Genomic DNA, 14,920 nt, shown 5'->3' on the forward strand with positions numbered 1-14,920 from the left:
ACAGATGTGAACCGAATTGCACAAAATATTCAAACTGTGAAACGGAGTTTTAAGCAATTAAATTATTTAACAGTCGCACTCAAACTGCTTGCTCAAGCAGTTTTTGAGATGCACTGGTCGGAATTATATTTTGACGATTCATTTTAATTAAACATATTTTTTGTTTAAATAAGTTTTGTATAGAATGTAGATACCCTCTGCAGATGAACTAAGCAAAGGCCGATTATTGAGAGCAGTATATATAATTTCATGAAAATCTTTAATAGAATATGTTGCTTAATTTTGTGCGTTTTCCAACGTCGTTACATTCTTTTTTATATATATGTATCTGGAGAAGAGTCGCATCATTTGAAACGTGCCGTCGTGTTTTTTGCTCAGAAATTGTCGTATTATTGTGATTAATTATTAAGCTAAGTTTTTGTTGATAACTTGGTTTTATACCCAGTTAATGAAAAGAATAGGCTGTCTTTCATATTACAAATGTTTACTGCATAAATGCAAGTAATTATTATTCGGAACTATGCTAAAGTTCACATGCAAAATACATAGTTACATAGGTTTAATTAAACTATCTAAAAGCTATCACAGGCAGAACAGTAATTACGCACTAGAGAACTAAACTACAACTACTCAACTACCACGAGTAGATATATATATGTATATATATATATATATATATAGATATATATGCTACCTATGGATAGCAGCTGGAAGCGCGCCAGTTTGCACAACTTGCATTTAGGAACTTGAAAGTAACCTATTGTTGGTCCGGTCCAATGCCCAATCCGGCCTATCGACTCGGATGATTGAGTGGCATGTTGAGCTCCCACAGTTTCATGTTGTTGTCGAGCACTTCGTGGAACCAGCTCTCCTTTTGCGGATGATCCCTGAACACAACATTAAGTGCCTTTAGGTCCAGCTGCAAGATGGCATCGTTGCCCAGCAGACTGTCCAGCGACCTGAGCAGCGTGCTGTTCCCATGCAACTTGAGCAGGGTCACGTACTTGACCACATAGTACTCGTATTGCAGTTTGCGACGGGCCCAGCGCTCCACGGTGGCATTGGCGCTGGCCGAGCGTATTTGGCCCAGATGCTCGGCAAACCACGGCGCAAAATAGTTGTACAGATCGAGCTTGGAGAGGCCGTTGAGGCCCTTGCTCTTGATGCGCTCCTTGATCATTTTGTAGTTCTTGCGACTGTACACGAACACCTGGTAAAGCGAATTACCCGTCGTATAGGAGTTCACATAGTGCGTGCCAAAAGATTCCATAAAACGCATGGCCGACGTTATATTGCCCACCTCCAGCTGCTGGACACGTGCACGCACTTCCGCCTCCAGCGGCTGATCGATCGGGATCTCGGCATTCAGTTTGCCCGTCTCACGGAAGCGCACCACCCGCACCAGCACATAGGAGTAGTCGCCCTGTATGAAGGAGGTGTTGATGCCCAGCTTCTTGGCCGCATTATCCGCAAACCAGCCGCCCGTGAAAGCCTCCCACGGCTTGTCCAAACGCTCGATGGTAAAGTCACGGAAATACGCCTGAAACAGTTGGCGGCGATTCTCACAAAACTCCATATGGAAATCGCCATGGAAAATGCCGGGCGTTGTGTCCTCATGGCTCTCCGACAATTGACTCATGTTCTGGAAGGCCACAGAGATATATGCATAAATTTATATTATTTATGTAAAATCAATAAGAATTCTCAAAAGTAAATGCAAATATCATTTTAAAACTGTTAATCGATCTTCAACTCCGGAAATGCCAATGAATTGGCTTTAAAATGCTTATTTAAATCAACTTTGTTTTGTTTCTTGCGTTTTCTTGCCACGGCAATTAAGTATACATTTTTTTTATTGTTCGGCTTCTCTAATCTTAGAAACCGTTTAATGATCGGTGTGAGGTGTGACGTCTTTAAATTATAAGACGAGCCAACAAACTATTGGTAAGCAAAATATTTAATTATTATTCGAATCACATGAATAATGCATGTGCCTGAGTCTGAGGTAATTATGCTTTGGCTCGAGTATTAAAAGTATTTTCGATAATGTACCTTATATATATTTCGCGTTGGCTCCTTGAATATCCAGCGCTCGCTTTCGGCACTGTCGTTGAAGGGTATCACGCGCATCGATATGCCCAGATAGCCGTATCGTAGAAACAAGTTGATGGCTTTGCCAATGCGCAGCTGGGACTCGCGACTGCCGCTGGCCGCCAGCACCAGGAGCGCCAGTGTCAACAGCCACAGCCAGAAGAGGCCCTGCCGCGGGCTCAGGCTCAGGCTCGGGCTCGGGCTCGGGCTCATCGCTCAGCTGTTGTTGCTCGGCATGCAACGGGGGGGCTGCAAATAAAGAGGAAGGCAGAGGAAGGCACAGGTAAGCATTTTTCTCAGACAACTTAACTACTTACGTATACGTTGACTAGCTTGCCTAGTCGTTTATATTTATTATTTGTTTTTCTACTAAAATATGTATATATGAGCTAGCGATAATTTATGCAGACTGACATTGGTCGTAGCGGAGAGGAGGGCAGGGGCAGGGGCAGGGGCAGCGGCAGATCTACCTTTTGAGGTGCGAGCTCTAATTGACCGTGAACCGGTGGCAGAGCTGAACTTGAACCGCGGCAAGGTGAGGCCTGCAACGAGATGAGCCACTTAACTGACAGCGGCTGCAATTAGCCAGCGAATACCCAAAGACATAGACACATCCAAATTGGATCAGGCACAGATCGTGCTTGTGACCGTGTTGTTGTCGTTGTCGTCGTTGTTGTCTCTCGTATGCAAATTATTTCCTCAAGATGGTTTTTTGTATGGCTCGTACACTTTTATAACAGTTTGGCGCGCCACTTTAAACCGGTTGTGTGTGTGTGTGTGTGTTTACCGATCTCTTGACTGGGACGAGGAAGCCACAGAAGCAACAACAACAATATCAATAAACTGGCACAACTAAGCCGAGGCGAAACGACAACTGCCAACCACATTGCAACTAGTTGCGCAAACTCGTCAAATACTGCTTAGAATTGCAGTCGTTATCAATAGCTGCCAGCCAGCAGCAGCAGCAGCAGCAGCAGCAATAACTGAAACGACCGCAGCAGACGTGTTGAACCGGTCAAAATAAAAAGGTTAGCCATAATACACTCGGGTGTCGGGTGTTAGCCATGTTCAAATGACTCACACCTGCCGCTGCCTCTGTCGCTCGACTGTGCGCTGAAGCGCAACATTTGCCAAACAACCGACAATGGTGACGGTCAAAATTTGAGCTTTGGCAGCGAACCATAAAATGTAGGCGACAAAAAAGTCGACGAAGTCGACACATGACGATGCCCTAACTTAAGCACAGCCTCTTGCAAACTGTGAAAGGCGCCAAAACATGCACCTCACCTGAATGACAGACATACTTTGTGTGGACTACTTGAATCGATCAGCAGTTCGGTAAACAAACGCAACAGATTTGCTGTACTTGTTGCCCAAGAGTTACCCATCGAGTAGTATTAATGGTAAAACGGATCATCATCGTTCGACAATGCATTAATTTAATATTATATATGACATTCCCTCGTTGGCATCTCTACCAATAAAACTATAATGGCAAAGAAAATAAATGTTCCATAAAGTTACCCATCAAGTATTACTTATGTATAATCAAATATTTTACTATTGATCATGACCGATCGAGCAATGCATTGACAATAGTATGACAACAAAAGTAATACTATGTTTAGTACTGTGCCCTCGAGGACATCTCTATAGCTAAAACTATAATTATTTTAGCTTAGGAAAAAATAAATGTTCCGTAAGAGTTACCCATCGAGTAGTAATAATGGTACATTAAACATTTTAACACGGATCATCACCGATCGAGCAATGCATTGGCAATAATATGGCAACAAAAATAATACTCAGTCTATGAAGCCTGCCCTCGAGGGCATCTCTATGGATAAAACTATAATTATTTCAACTGACGAGAAAAATAAATGTTCCATTTAATTACATTTAATCGTATTGTCATTGTGTATGCTTGTCATTGTAATACATAAGAACGACATGAGCTGCTTTTAATGATACCTACTTTTGTTCATTTATTGTCATTAATTCAGATTTTGCAACGAAAGTAAACCAAGCAAGAACAAGTTCTACTGTATGCATATCTTATGCTCCATTTACTTTCGTGATACTCCACATAATGGCAGGCTAATGGCTAATGCGAATCGCAATAAAGTTCTGAGTGCTTTCTGGACATTTGGTCAACAAATTTCCATTACAAAAAAATGAATTAACAGCAAATTTAGTCTGAATTTTTGCGACTATGCCTTATGCTAATAGAACTTGAACTGGTTTTAACGATACACATTTGTTGCTAATTTCTGACTAATAAATTAAAAATACAGCCACAAACTGCTAAGGCCTGTGGTAATGTGTGTGCTAACTAACAACAACCCACAGAAATGCGTATTGCGGCGATCCAACTATGCCTGACTACCCCTAATGCTGACATAAGCTGGCAACTTGTCGCCGCCTTATTGATAACTGACACTTATTGACAATTGTGAACAGCTTAAAAGTCATCCCTCGGACAATACGCATTGGCGGCATGCTCTCGTGTATTTATGATATAATGATATTTTGGGTATGCTACGCGGGGCATACAAAAGCAGCATACGCATAACCTTGTGCAAAATGACCAAAAACCCAAACCGAAACCGAAAGCCAAGAGACGCGGACACCCGACGGAGTTGGAGTTAGGCATGGAGACGGAGACGGAGACGGAGACGGAGACGGTGCAAATTAATCCAAAATCAAAAATTCAATACGCGCGCAAGTTGTTGACGGTTGCGTCCGACTACAGTTTGACTACAGCTAACCAGATCGGCGGGACAGAGACATCAGGCAGCGAGTCAGTCCGTCAGCCAATTGGAGATTCTTTATGCGCTCTTTTGTGGCCAGGTCGCGAGGGGGGCGGGAGGAGGGTGACGCGCTTCGTCGCACGAAGGGCACGCATAAGGTCTGCAGTTAATACTTTTTGTATATACATTTTCCTTGAGCAACATTTAGCATAAGCTGAGCTCACATTAAAAGTTTTTTAATTCTGTTCATTTCGTTTTATTTTTTTTATTTTTTTTTGACTGCACACGAGAATTCACGAAGCAACATTAGGCAGCAGAAGCATCTATACACACACACACTTACGGATTTCGATAAGCTTTTTGACACGCACTCAGAGGAGCTTAGACTTAGTCTTGGTACTAAAAACCGATTGAGCGACGACAACGGCGACTTGTTTGCCACTGGTTTGCCTTATCGCGCGGCTAACTGACACCAGGGGCCAATGCACAAGGCACGTTTAGCATCATTAAATGTACATATATATATATATATATATATATATATTCTGTACATAAATACAACTGATGTTAAAGGTCAAGCCCGGCGGAGAACATAATTCTGAAGGCGACGCAACAGATACAGATGAAGCATGGCTAAAAGGCGCCGCCATTGACCTTTGCGGAATTTGATAAGCCAGCGCCTGACTTTACAGACAAATAACAATTAATTTTAAATAGAATTAATTTTGATAGTTATTGCCGTTACATTTGCGCGCACTGTTTTTTGTTTTTTTTTTTTTGTTTTGAGGTTTCAGCAATAGCACACTGAAATTCCGGCTGCCCACACAAACACACAACAGAAGCACACTCAGACACACACCAACACACACACACACACACACATACACGTGCCTTCCAATTGCACTTAAAAAGCCGGAATCTGACGTCGTTGTCGATTCTCTAAGCACTTACGAGTACACCTCGAAAACGAGCCGTGCCAACGGACACAACTTCAACCGCGCAGACTCGAAGCTAAACTGAAACTGGCTGCCGGTCTGCCCAGCGACCAGCGACCAGCTACCAAAACTCGATCGCTTGAGAGAATAAGCTGAGCGGCGACGCTCCAGCGCACAGTGGTCTACAATCGCTTGCGATCGGTTGAATTTAGCTGAATGCACAGCTGCCGCAAACATCCAAGCGAAGAGAGAGAAAATGAATGAAAACTGGTCCATGCGATAAATTGACAGTAATTATATATTTTACTACAATTTACTAAAACCTTAATCTCGTTTTAGGTCACATATATATAATATATAATTTCATATAAAAAATATTAATTACTTTCGCATTAGTAATTCCATATTCCAACCAGAATAGTAAATATCCTAAACTCAAGTAGCCAAATGCAAGCAATTATTATTCTTCTAAAATTTATTTTAAAAATCCTATTGTTTTTTTTTTGTACTTTGTTAAAAAATAAACACTGTTATTTTTTTATCTAGAGATGCTTTTTCAAAGTATAAAAAGATATTCCCTGACACATGGTAAAAATGTTCAAAAATAAGTAGCGCAATTTGATTTGTTTTAACTAAAATGAACAAAATCTATTGATCTAAGATCAAAGCAGAGCAATTAATTAAATTTGAATTTTATTTGCACTATAATTTTGAAGGTATTTCTGCCCACTGTGCTGCAGACGCAGTTCAATGACTGACGGGCAGATGTTCTGGTCGCCTGCCTGCCACTGTCACGCCCACAACACACACACACACACGCACACACACACACGCACAGTGGGGCGCAACAACGGTAATAGCACATGACACAAATGTCTAAATGTCTTTTGTTGTCTATGTTGTGTTGGTGCATGTGTGAGCTCCCCCACAGCTTTTCCGCTTATTAATATTTCCCAGCACGTCTGACGCTTCCACATTGGCATACTAAAAGGCCCGAGACCTGGGCACTGGGAACTGGGAACTGGGAAGCGCGACCTGGGCCGTAGCCCGTGTCGCATGGGACGAACAAATTGTCGTATAGCAAATTGAAATGATTGCAATTTAGCTAAAACTTGCGCAATACTTCAATAGAATTGTGGAGCAATTGCTGAAATTAAAAACCTTTTGACAGTCGCGTTGCCGGTCAACACACTCCGCCCAAAAAAAAAAACAAGATCCGAAAAAAAAACGAAAGTATCAAATTCGCATTACCTTGAAAAATATGCACCGAAATTTGGGTCAAATTTAGAGCTGTCGACGATATTTGAAGTTTAGTCTTTTTTATTATACAAAATGTTTCAATTAGAAACTCCAGCGACGACCGGATTTAAGTTGTCACGATCTTCGGTGCATTTCGTTGAATTCCGCAGGTCAACCTCTAAGAAAGAACGGGTGTACTTGTTGCTTGATGTAGCCGTTTCCGAGTAAATCGGTGCTAAAACTGGTTGAAGTACATATTCAATGTGTTTCTCTTTCGCCTCAATGTAATTATATGCCATATGCGTACCTTCAGATAAATTGCGTTTATTTCATTTTAGGTTCAGCTCGAGATGTATTGAAAATTCGGTCTTGATTTATTTGCTGTTCGGTTTTTATTAATTTTCAATTTTGCATTCCGTTTTCGTTTCAATTTGTATTTATTATTAATCCCATGTTTAAACTATGTGTATATATAATGTCATTTTCATCATTCAATTTTAAATGATTTTTACTAACGTCTCAATTATTTGCACATATCGATCTTATTCCATTTATATTTTAATAACAATTCACTCAAATAGCTCAAATATAGTCAATTTCTGTTTTCTTTTCTTCTTTTTTTGTTTTTTTTTTTTTTTTTTTGTATTGACATTGTGGATCATAAGTATCAGTATTATCCTTATGAATACATCATTATCCTTTCATTGCCATTTGTTAGCCAACTCAGGAAATTAGAGAAAAATTCTAATCCGCTCGAGTTGTTTGTTTTGGTTTTAATTTATTTAATATCAACAATAAATTTTTACTTAAATTTAATGTGAAATTATTCTTAATATAATCGCTACAATTTGCTCGCATTTGCTATGAAAACAAAAAACAAAAACAAAACCAAAAACAAAAATAATAATAAGTAATAATGACAATTATACATATTTAGCCGGAAGGGGCCCCCTTTTTCTAACATCATACATTCACACGTATTACGCAATTATCGTAAAATATAAGATTTTGATTTTTGAGCATTGGTGTTGTGATACACCCAGCCAACTGGGGGCTGCAAAATATATGTTACATACAATACATACACTTTCTAGATTTTTAGGTATATGTTACTACTTAGTTAATTTGGCCACTCGGCTGCGTTTGTCGTGGGTAGTAGGTATTTTAGTTCTTGTTCTTGGGTAGGTTCTTCTTTGTCTTTGGGAATACATCTATGATTTACATTGCCTGCTCTCTTTCCTGCCTGCCTGCCTGCCTGTCGTCAGCTGTAACGCTCGGAACGTAAAATTGATAGACAAGCACTGTGCATACTATATAGTATGTGGTATATGCGTAAATTGTTCAACCATCTTGAAACCATAGAATTGTTCATGTAGTTGTTGTGGGTAACTTCATGTTAACTATTGTGTGGATTGGATGGAGGCTAGTGGTACTCAAAATAAGCTTCGGCTCAATTGGGTTGGGAATCAAATTGGGTTTAATTGGTTGCTGACTGCCGCCAAAAGTGCTTTATGATTATAAATTTAAATGTTTTTCATCGATTTTTCGTAATTGTTTTTTTTTTTTTTTTTTTGTGGTTTTATTCTAGAAGAATTACGTGTTCGCGTTTTTCTTGTCCAATATGTTGTTCTGTTTGTGTTTGGCGCTTTTATGTTGGCCTAAAGTAAGAGTGTTCCACGTAGCTTAGAAATCCAGCTGCAGGTTACCCTGAGACGCATGGCATTCAATCTACTTTTGCATATATTTAAGTGACATTATGAGCTTTTTATGATTGTTTCAGTTGTGCACAATCTTCAGATAATTTCCAGACTCTGCTTTCATGCATAAGTTTGCACATGCAATTTGGCTCTAACAGCGTACACAGAAGTCTTGGTTTATCTACACTTCATTTGTTTGTCTTTTAGATTACAGAATTATTTGAAAAAAAAAAGATCAGACATACATTTATGTAAATAATCAAAACTAGCAAGTATTTTCCACTATATAAAAGCAGGTGCCTTTAGCAAACCTGTAAAACTGATGAGCTCCTTTGCTGCTGCCTCAATTTGTTTTCATAGTTTTTCTACACAATCTTTTGTATACACAATACAAAGCATTAAAAACTTAAATCTGCGACGCTATTGGGTGGTTCTTTTTTTTTTTTTTTTTGTAGTTCTTGATTTTTTTTATTAAGTTTTGTTTTGTTTTATATTTTTTTTGGATTGTGGGCTCATTGTGTTGGTTCACTAGATTTAGCTGTCTGTTCTGGCTTATTGGCTGTGGGTTAAAAGGAAGCGCTCGCTATATTAATCTTATTCAACATGTCTGATTTTCAATGTATCCAACCTGAGTTTGAGTTGCTCAAAAATATATGTGTATATTTTTTTTTTATTTATACGAGTGTCTGTTTGTCTATGTGTTTGGTGCGTTGACATGCACACATTATTTACTCTTTACTAAATAGTGGTTCAAAGGGTATTTAATTTTACCATTTGTTTTCGTTTTATTTTACTTTTACTTTTACTTTATTGTTGATGTTAGTAAGTGTGTGTGTGTGTGTGTGTGTGTGTGTGTGTTCATTTTTGTGCTCACTCTATGTTTTTATTTGCCTTTCTTTAATTAAGTGTCGTTTATAATGTTAACGCTGCGGCAAATAAATTACGCTTATTTTGTTTGATTGCATTTCCTTTTAAATTCTTAATTAAATTAATTCAACTTCAACAATTTATTCGCAAATGCTTTGACATTTTCGCAGTTTTACTTTGTGTATGTACGTGTAAATCATTTGCATGATGTATTTTCTTTATTGCATTTAAAACCGTGCACAATATATTTTTTAAATGTTTGTATTTTATTTTGTTTTTAATTTTTTTTTTGTTTTTGTTTTTTGTTTTGCAATGTGTATTTAATTGTTTTTAATTTGTTTGAAACACTTGAAATTGCTCACATCATACTATATTTTATACTCATATTGTTGCAGTTGCTCGTTATGACTCTTCATGCTTTTCATTTTGTTCTATGTTAGTTAAATTTAATTACGTAGTTCGCTATAATTTACTAACTCGTTTCACGCTCGCTTCTCAAAAGACTTTTAATTAAGTTGCAAACAAAACAAAAAATTGTATAACTTTTAAATTTTGTATTTTGTTGCTGGAGTGCTTCTGTTGTTATCTGTTCAACTTAACTTAACCACTAACAAGTGCAAGGAATTACATAAGCGATTAATGCTGTCTGGCAAAAGAATACTAAGAGCAATATTAAATAAAACAATAACACAAACAATTAACAGGCCGCAGTGCGCAGCTTGCTGGAATGGCAAATACAATTAATATTTAACTTATGTTGACTAAAAAAACATCAAATATAAACAATAAAACAGAAACTCAAATTTAAATAAGTATTTTTAAGCTTTACAAATTGTCTTTGCGTTGCGACTGCAATTCCCATAATACCCATTCTCTATAGATGTATGTGTGTGTGTGTTTTGTTTTTATGTAAATAAATGGGCGCCATGCGCTCCAATTTGACTGCGTGTGTATGTTTCTTGTAGATGCTTGTTTGCTGTGTTGTATTTGTGCCTTGTTAATACTTTAATGGTGTGTGTATGTGTACTCAGTATAGCGCCACATTGGACGCCTTTGTGTATGCATCCCACTCGCAATCGCAGCCATCGAGACAGTCGGGGCATTCCAGCTCACTGTCTTGTCAGTAGAGCCAAGAGACGGGCACCCATTGTGGTGTGGTGTGCACACGCTCAATGGCCGATTCCAGCGTGGCAATCGTCTCGCTTATATCGTTGTTCACAATGGTCAAGTCAAAGAAATGTCCATACAGTTGACGCAGCATATCCGATTCCTTGGCCAGACGCTCCAAGCTGCCATCGTACTGCATTTCAAAATACAAATTTTCAATTACAAATGCTTAATTAAAAACTCTTGCGACACTCGAGCCTTACATCCGCAATATTCTGCAGCGATGGCGCCGCTATAAACACCACATAGGGCGTAAATTCAGCTGTGCGCAGTATTTTAAGTGCCTGCGGCTCCACATCTAGTATAGCCATTTTACCCTCGGTATGTATGCGTCGAATCGTGTCCAGCTTGGTGCCATACATGGCGTCCTCATGGGTTCCTATTCATAAACATTTTGTTTGAATGCAAACTATAGGCAACTAGTTTCATATGCTCACCATATTCCAAATACTCATTGGCACCAATATCGGCCATCATTTCGTCATGTGAAACAAAGTAATAGCTGCGTCCGTTCTCCTCCTCGGGCTTAGCAGGTCTCGTTGTATCTGTTCATAAAACAAGTTTGTATTAATTATTTGCTCTTAATCTGTTTAATTAGTTTAACTTACGTGGTATGGGATAGGCGTACTTATCGGGATACTTTGATATTAAAGTATTCTTAATATGCCGCCTGCCCACGCCATGTGCGCCTAATAGCACCAATGTCTTCCTCTGAAAGTTCGGATCACCCACTAAGTACAAGGGACAACATATTATTATCTAGCTTTTTAGTTGGTTAATTAAATATTACCTGGCACTTTGACAACCTCTTCGTATGTGACCACATCAAGCGTATCGAATATGGCATTATGTTTTGCCAAATATTTGTCCCGACATTGCTTCTTCTTACGCCCAAAGATGGAACAGTTTACTGTGGGTTACATACGAGTGATATGTTTTAAATCTATTGGCTCTGTTTAACATTCAATTAATTGAAAAAACATGCATTGCATGCTGTAATTAAGTAAATGCAAAAAAGCTTCACATGGCGAGTTAATAAGTCCTTAATTTGATTCTTATCCCTACTTTATACAATTGTACAAAGTATGTACTTATCCGACAATTGTTCAGAAACACCAATGATTTAGCATGCACTGTTTCAATTCGAAGCGGATGATAATGGATCTACATATAAGCTGCTGTTTATTAATATTAAAGCGCGCCTACTTTTAAATATATGCATGATGTTCATATAATGTCTGTACTGCTTGATAACATTTTAATTAATGGCATTGAACAGGTGATAATCAGTTTTGCGTTTGGTTAATTGCGGTTGATACGCTTGCAGAGAGAAATAGTCATAAATAATAATAATAAATTAAATGTAAATTGCTTGAGATATTTGTAAATAAGGGTATAATGAATCCTCCATAATGTGGTCTAAGTAATAAATTTATAAATATTATTAAAAACCCGATCGGAAATGTATTAAGCTGCCTTACAAAATCAGGAACTCTTATAACATAAAGATTTCTGTATTTAGTATCAAGCAATACAATTGTAATTATTATTTTTAATTTAAAAGATTTTTAAATTTGATCTTTTCACTAGAAAAAACCCATATTATTACAATCTTTAGCCAATCCGAAAGCTCTGCAAGGGTATTCAGTAATCGGTGTCCGATTATACTTTATGTTTTGGATGACATGTTGGTACTTTTCTAGAGTTTTGGGTGTTGAAGTGCCGTTTGAAATGAGCTTTGCTTTGCTACGTTTGGTGATGAACGATATTTGAGTAAATAGAAAACTCAAGAAAAAACTTTAAACTTCGGTTGTTGGCAAGTTGTCATTTTATTTATTTGGGTCTTATGAGTATTAGCTACCTGCTGATCCATCACACCCATCTGCGTGAGCGGAACATCCAGCACCCGGCTCTCCTGCATAACATTGTTATACATATACATATATATATATATATAAAATGTGTAATTGGCGATTTCACGAGATTGATTATAATATACATATATATAATTAAGTTTTACACGTTAGGTTACTATAAAAAATATATTTCAATTTATTATTTTCACTTAACGGCTACTTTTGTTGAGTACATTCAGATTTGCTTCCCGAATAAGAACTGATTTATCTAACTGTTGCGGTCGCTTAGCAAACTTCGCTTTGAGAGAGTTTGAGTCAAAATTGAGTGAAGTTTGAGCTGCGTCAGCAATTATGCGTGGGATAGTACTCTGATGGGAACATTGACAGTGGCGTGATATTTAGGGTGAATTGTTTATGTCTACCAAAGGGGGACAGTTTGATCTTGACCAATGTCGATGTTATCACCAGGCTCTTTGTTTACAATATTAGAAATGTTTATAATTGTGCTTATGCTTATGTGCTAAGTTATGTTAAAGGGTGGGTGCGACTATGGATATGTCACTCCCCCAACCATTAGAAAAGTGCCTGTCCTCAGGTGTTTAAGTTTGGATATAGTGTAACATTTTCTTCTTTTACAATTGGTATATCTCCTATTATTGTAGGTGTTTCTTCTACTTTGGGTTTTTTATATTTTATAATTAATTTCTTAGGTATGCTTTTGAACTTATATGTCAAATACAGTGTTAAACTTATTAATATGATTACAAATATGGTTATTGTAATTATCTGGAATACATTGTTAAATTTTGTATGTGCATTTATAATTTGTTTCGTTTGTACAAACGAAAGTGGTTCTAATTTTATAACATCATTGCTTACGTAAATGCTTTGAGTATAATCTAACATATTGTTTGAAATTGAAATTTCATTAATTTGCAATGAACAATTAAAGATTTTTATTATATTGTTTCCTTCTATTGTTATTTCGTTATTTATACAATTATGGTTTAATATAGTTTTTGGTAAATTCCAAGTTAAAATTATATTTGGTTCTATGTAGTTGATTTGAAAATTTTGCAAAATTTTAGTATAACTACATTCTGATGTTATTTGGTTTAAAATTCCTGTTAAACATTCATTATTAATTAATTTTTTTGTTTCTCTGCTATAAACTTTTTTATCTTGGGTAAAATATTTTTCATGAGCTATTTCTGTCAAAATATTATTATTTTCATCCGGGTATGGAATTATTTCGAATACCGGGCTTTTTATTATTTCTCGAGGAATATGGGATATTATAAGTATTTCGTTTGTATCTGATTTAAACCAAGTGGAAGTTTTTGTATTCAACAATTTCTCAGAATTAACATGCAACAAATAGTCATGTTTTAGTAATTTTGGGTTAAAAATTCCTAATCTTGTGAGCTGCATTCCCATCTCAATGTCTTCTATATATTCTGTAAAGTGTTGTAAGTTAAATATAAGGATATCTAATTTCTTTCCTTTTTGTTTCTCTTGATCTAGTTCGTTAATAAGTATTTATATGCTGTTCCTACTATGTTAACTAAACCTCTTTTGCTGCGTTTGGCTATTTTTAAGCCGTTTATTTCTCTGTTTAATTTTTCTACTAGGTATTCGATTTGTATAAGGTTATTGAATTCTTTACTTTGTTCAATTAAATTGTTAAAAGTTTCTTCGGTTTTTGTTATATTAACCGTTAAACAGTGGAATTCGTAATCTGTCGGAATGTCTATGGTTCCTGTTTTAAATATGAGATATCCGTTATGGGCTTTGATAGGATTAATTTCAATACTCTGTGCATTTATATAGTTTACAGTTATTGATAGTAATATTATAATAATTAATTTAAGCTGGTGCTTGTATGTTTTGATCGCTGTCTGTTGTTGACCTGTAATTGTTATATTTGCTTTGATTAGTCTTCTTTTTCTTTTTGAATTTGGTTTTGTAATGTGTTATTTTCCTGCCTCTGTTAGTTTCCTCAAAATGTTTGTCGTCGATTTGTCTTAGTTCTCCTGTTTTCTTGAACGGGGTTGTCGTCTTTGATTTAACTAACGGTGAGTGTTTGTATCTAGTGTCAATTTCATAATTTGTTCGTTTTTTGTTGAGATTATTTATTAGTTTTTCTTTATTAGCTTGAGTGTCATACTCTGGTGTACCTGCATATATGAATATGTCCGCTGGTGTTCTGTTAGTCGTTTTGTGCTTTGTTTTATGATTGTACGTGTAGAGTATAGTTTCAAATTTTGTAAGTTTATTTTCGACGTCTGAGTCGCTGTTAATGATTCTTAGTTTTTCGT

General features: G+C 36.9%; 2 protein-coding genes across 10 annotated transcripts in view; both read right to left on the reverse strand.

The window, feature by feature from the left end:
- Window positions 1-242: 242 nt before the first annotated feature.
- Window positions 243-5,885, reverse strand: tsl (membrane-attack complex domain containing protein torso-like). The gene is made up of 3 exons (XM_002058673.4): window positions 5,793-5,885; window positions 2,053-2,340; window positions 243-1,642 (listed from the first exon to the last, which is right to left on the reverse strand). Exons 2-3 carry the CDS (start codon window positions 2,302-2,304, stop codon window positions 791-793), a joined length of 1,104 nt encoding a protein of 367 aa, XP_002058709.1. The 5' UTR covers window positions 2,305-2,340; window positions 5,793-5,885; the 3' UTR covers window positions 243-790.
- A 2,681-nt stretch (window positions 5,886-8,566) lies between these two features.
- Window positions 8,567-14,920, reverse strand: part of CASK (peripheral plasma membrane protein CASK) — a 41,923-nt gene continuing 35,569 nt past the window's right edge. For 5 of the 9 annotated variants that reach the window (XM_032438929.2, XM_032438928.2, XM_032438932.2 and 2 more), the window contains 6 exons: window positions 12,608-12,661; window positions 11,537-11,656; window positions 11,355-11,477; window positions 11,184-11,291; window positions 10,950-11,125; window positions 8,567-10,879 (listed from right to left, as the gene is read on the reverse strand). In XM_032438929.2, the coding sequence (XP_032294820.1) occupies window positions 10,700-10,879; window positions 10,950-11,125; window positions 11,184-11,291; window positions 11,355-11,477; window positions 11,537-11,656; window positions 12,608-12,661 (761 nt within the window). In that variant the 3' untranslated portion in view covers window positions 8,567-10,699. The remainder of the gene's footprint in view (window positions 10,880-10,949; window positions 11,126-11,183; window positions 11,292-11,354; window positions 11,478-11,536; window positions 11,657-12,607; window positions 12,662-14,920) is intronic. The other 4 variants (XM_032438930.2, XM_002058674.4, XM_070206722.1 and 1 more) reach the window with 1 other exon arrangement.

Source organism: Drosophila virilis, chromosome 2 (genome assembly GCF_030788295.1).
Source record: "Drosophila virilis strain 15010-1051.87 chromosome 2, Dvir_AGI_RSII-ME, whole genome shotgun sequence".
Lineage (NCBI taxonomy): Eukaryota > Metazoa > Arthropoda > Insecta > Diptera > Drosophilidae > Drosophila > Drosophila virilis.

Excerpts from the sequence above, each read along its gene's own strand:
- tsl (XM_002058673.4), bottom strand. The coding sequence starts at position 2,304 with ATGAGCCCGAGCCCGAGCCCGAGCCTGAGCCTGAGCCCGCGGCAGGGC. Across the intron at positions 1,643-2,052 it reads CAACGCGAAATATATATAAG|AACATGAGTCAATTGTCGGA; the intron begins GTACATTATCGA and ends GTGGCCTTCCAG.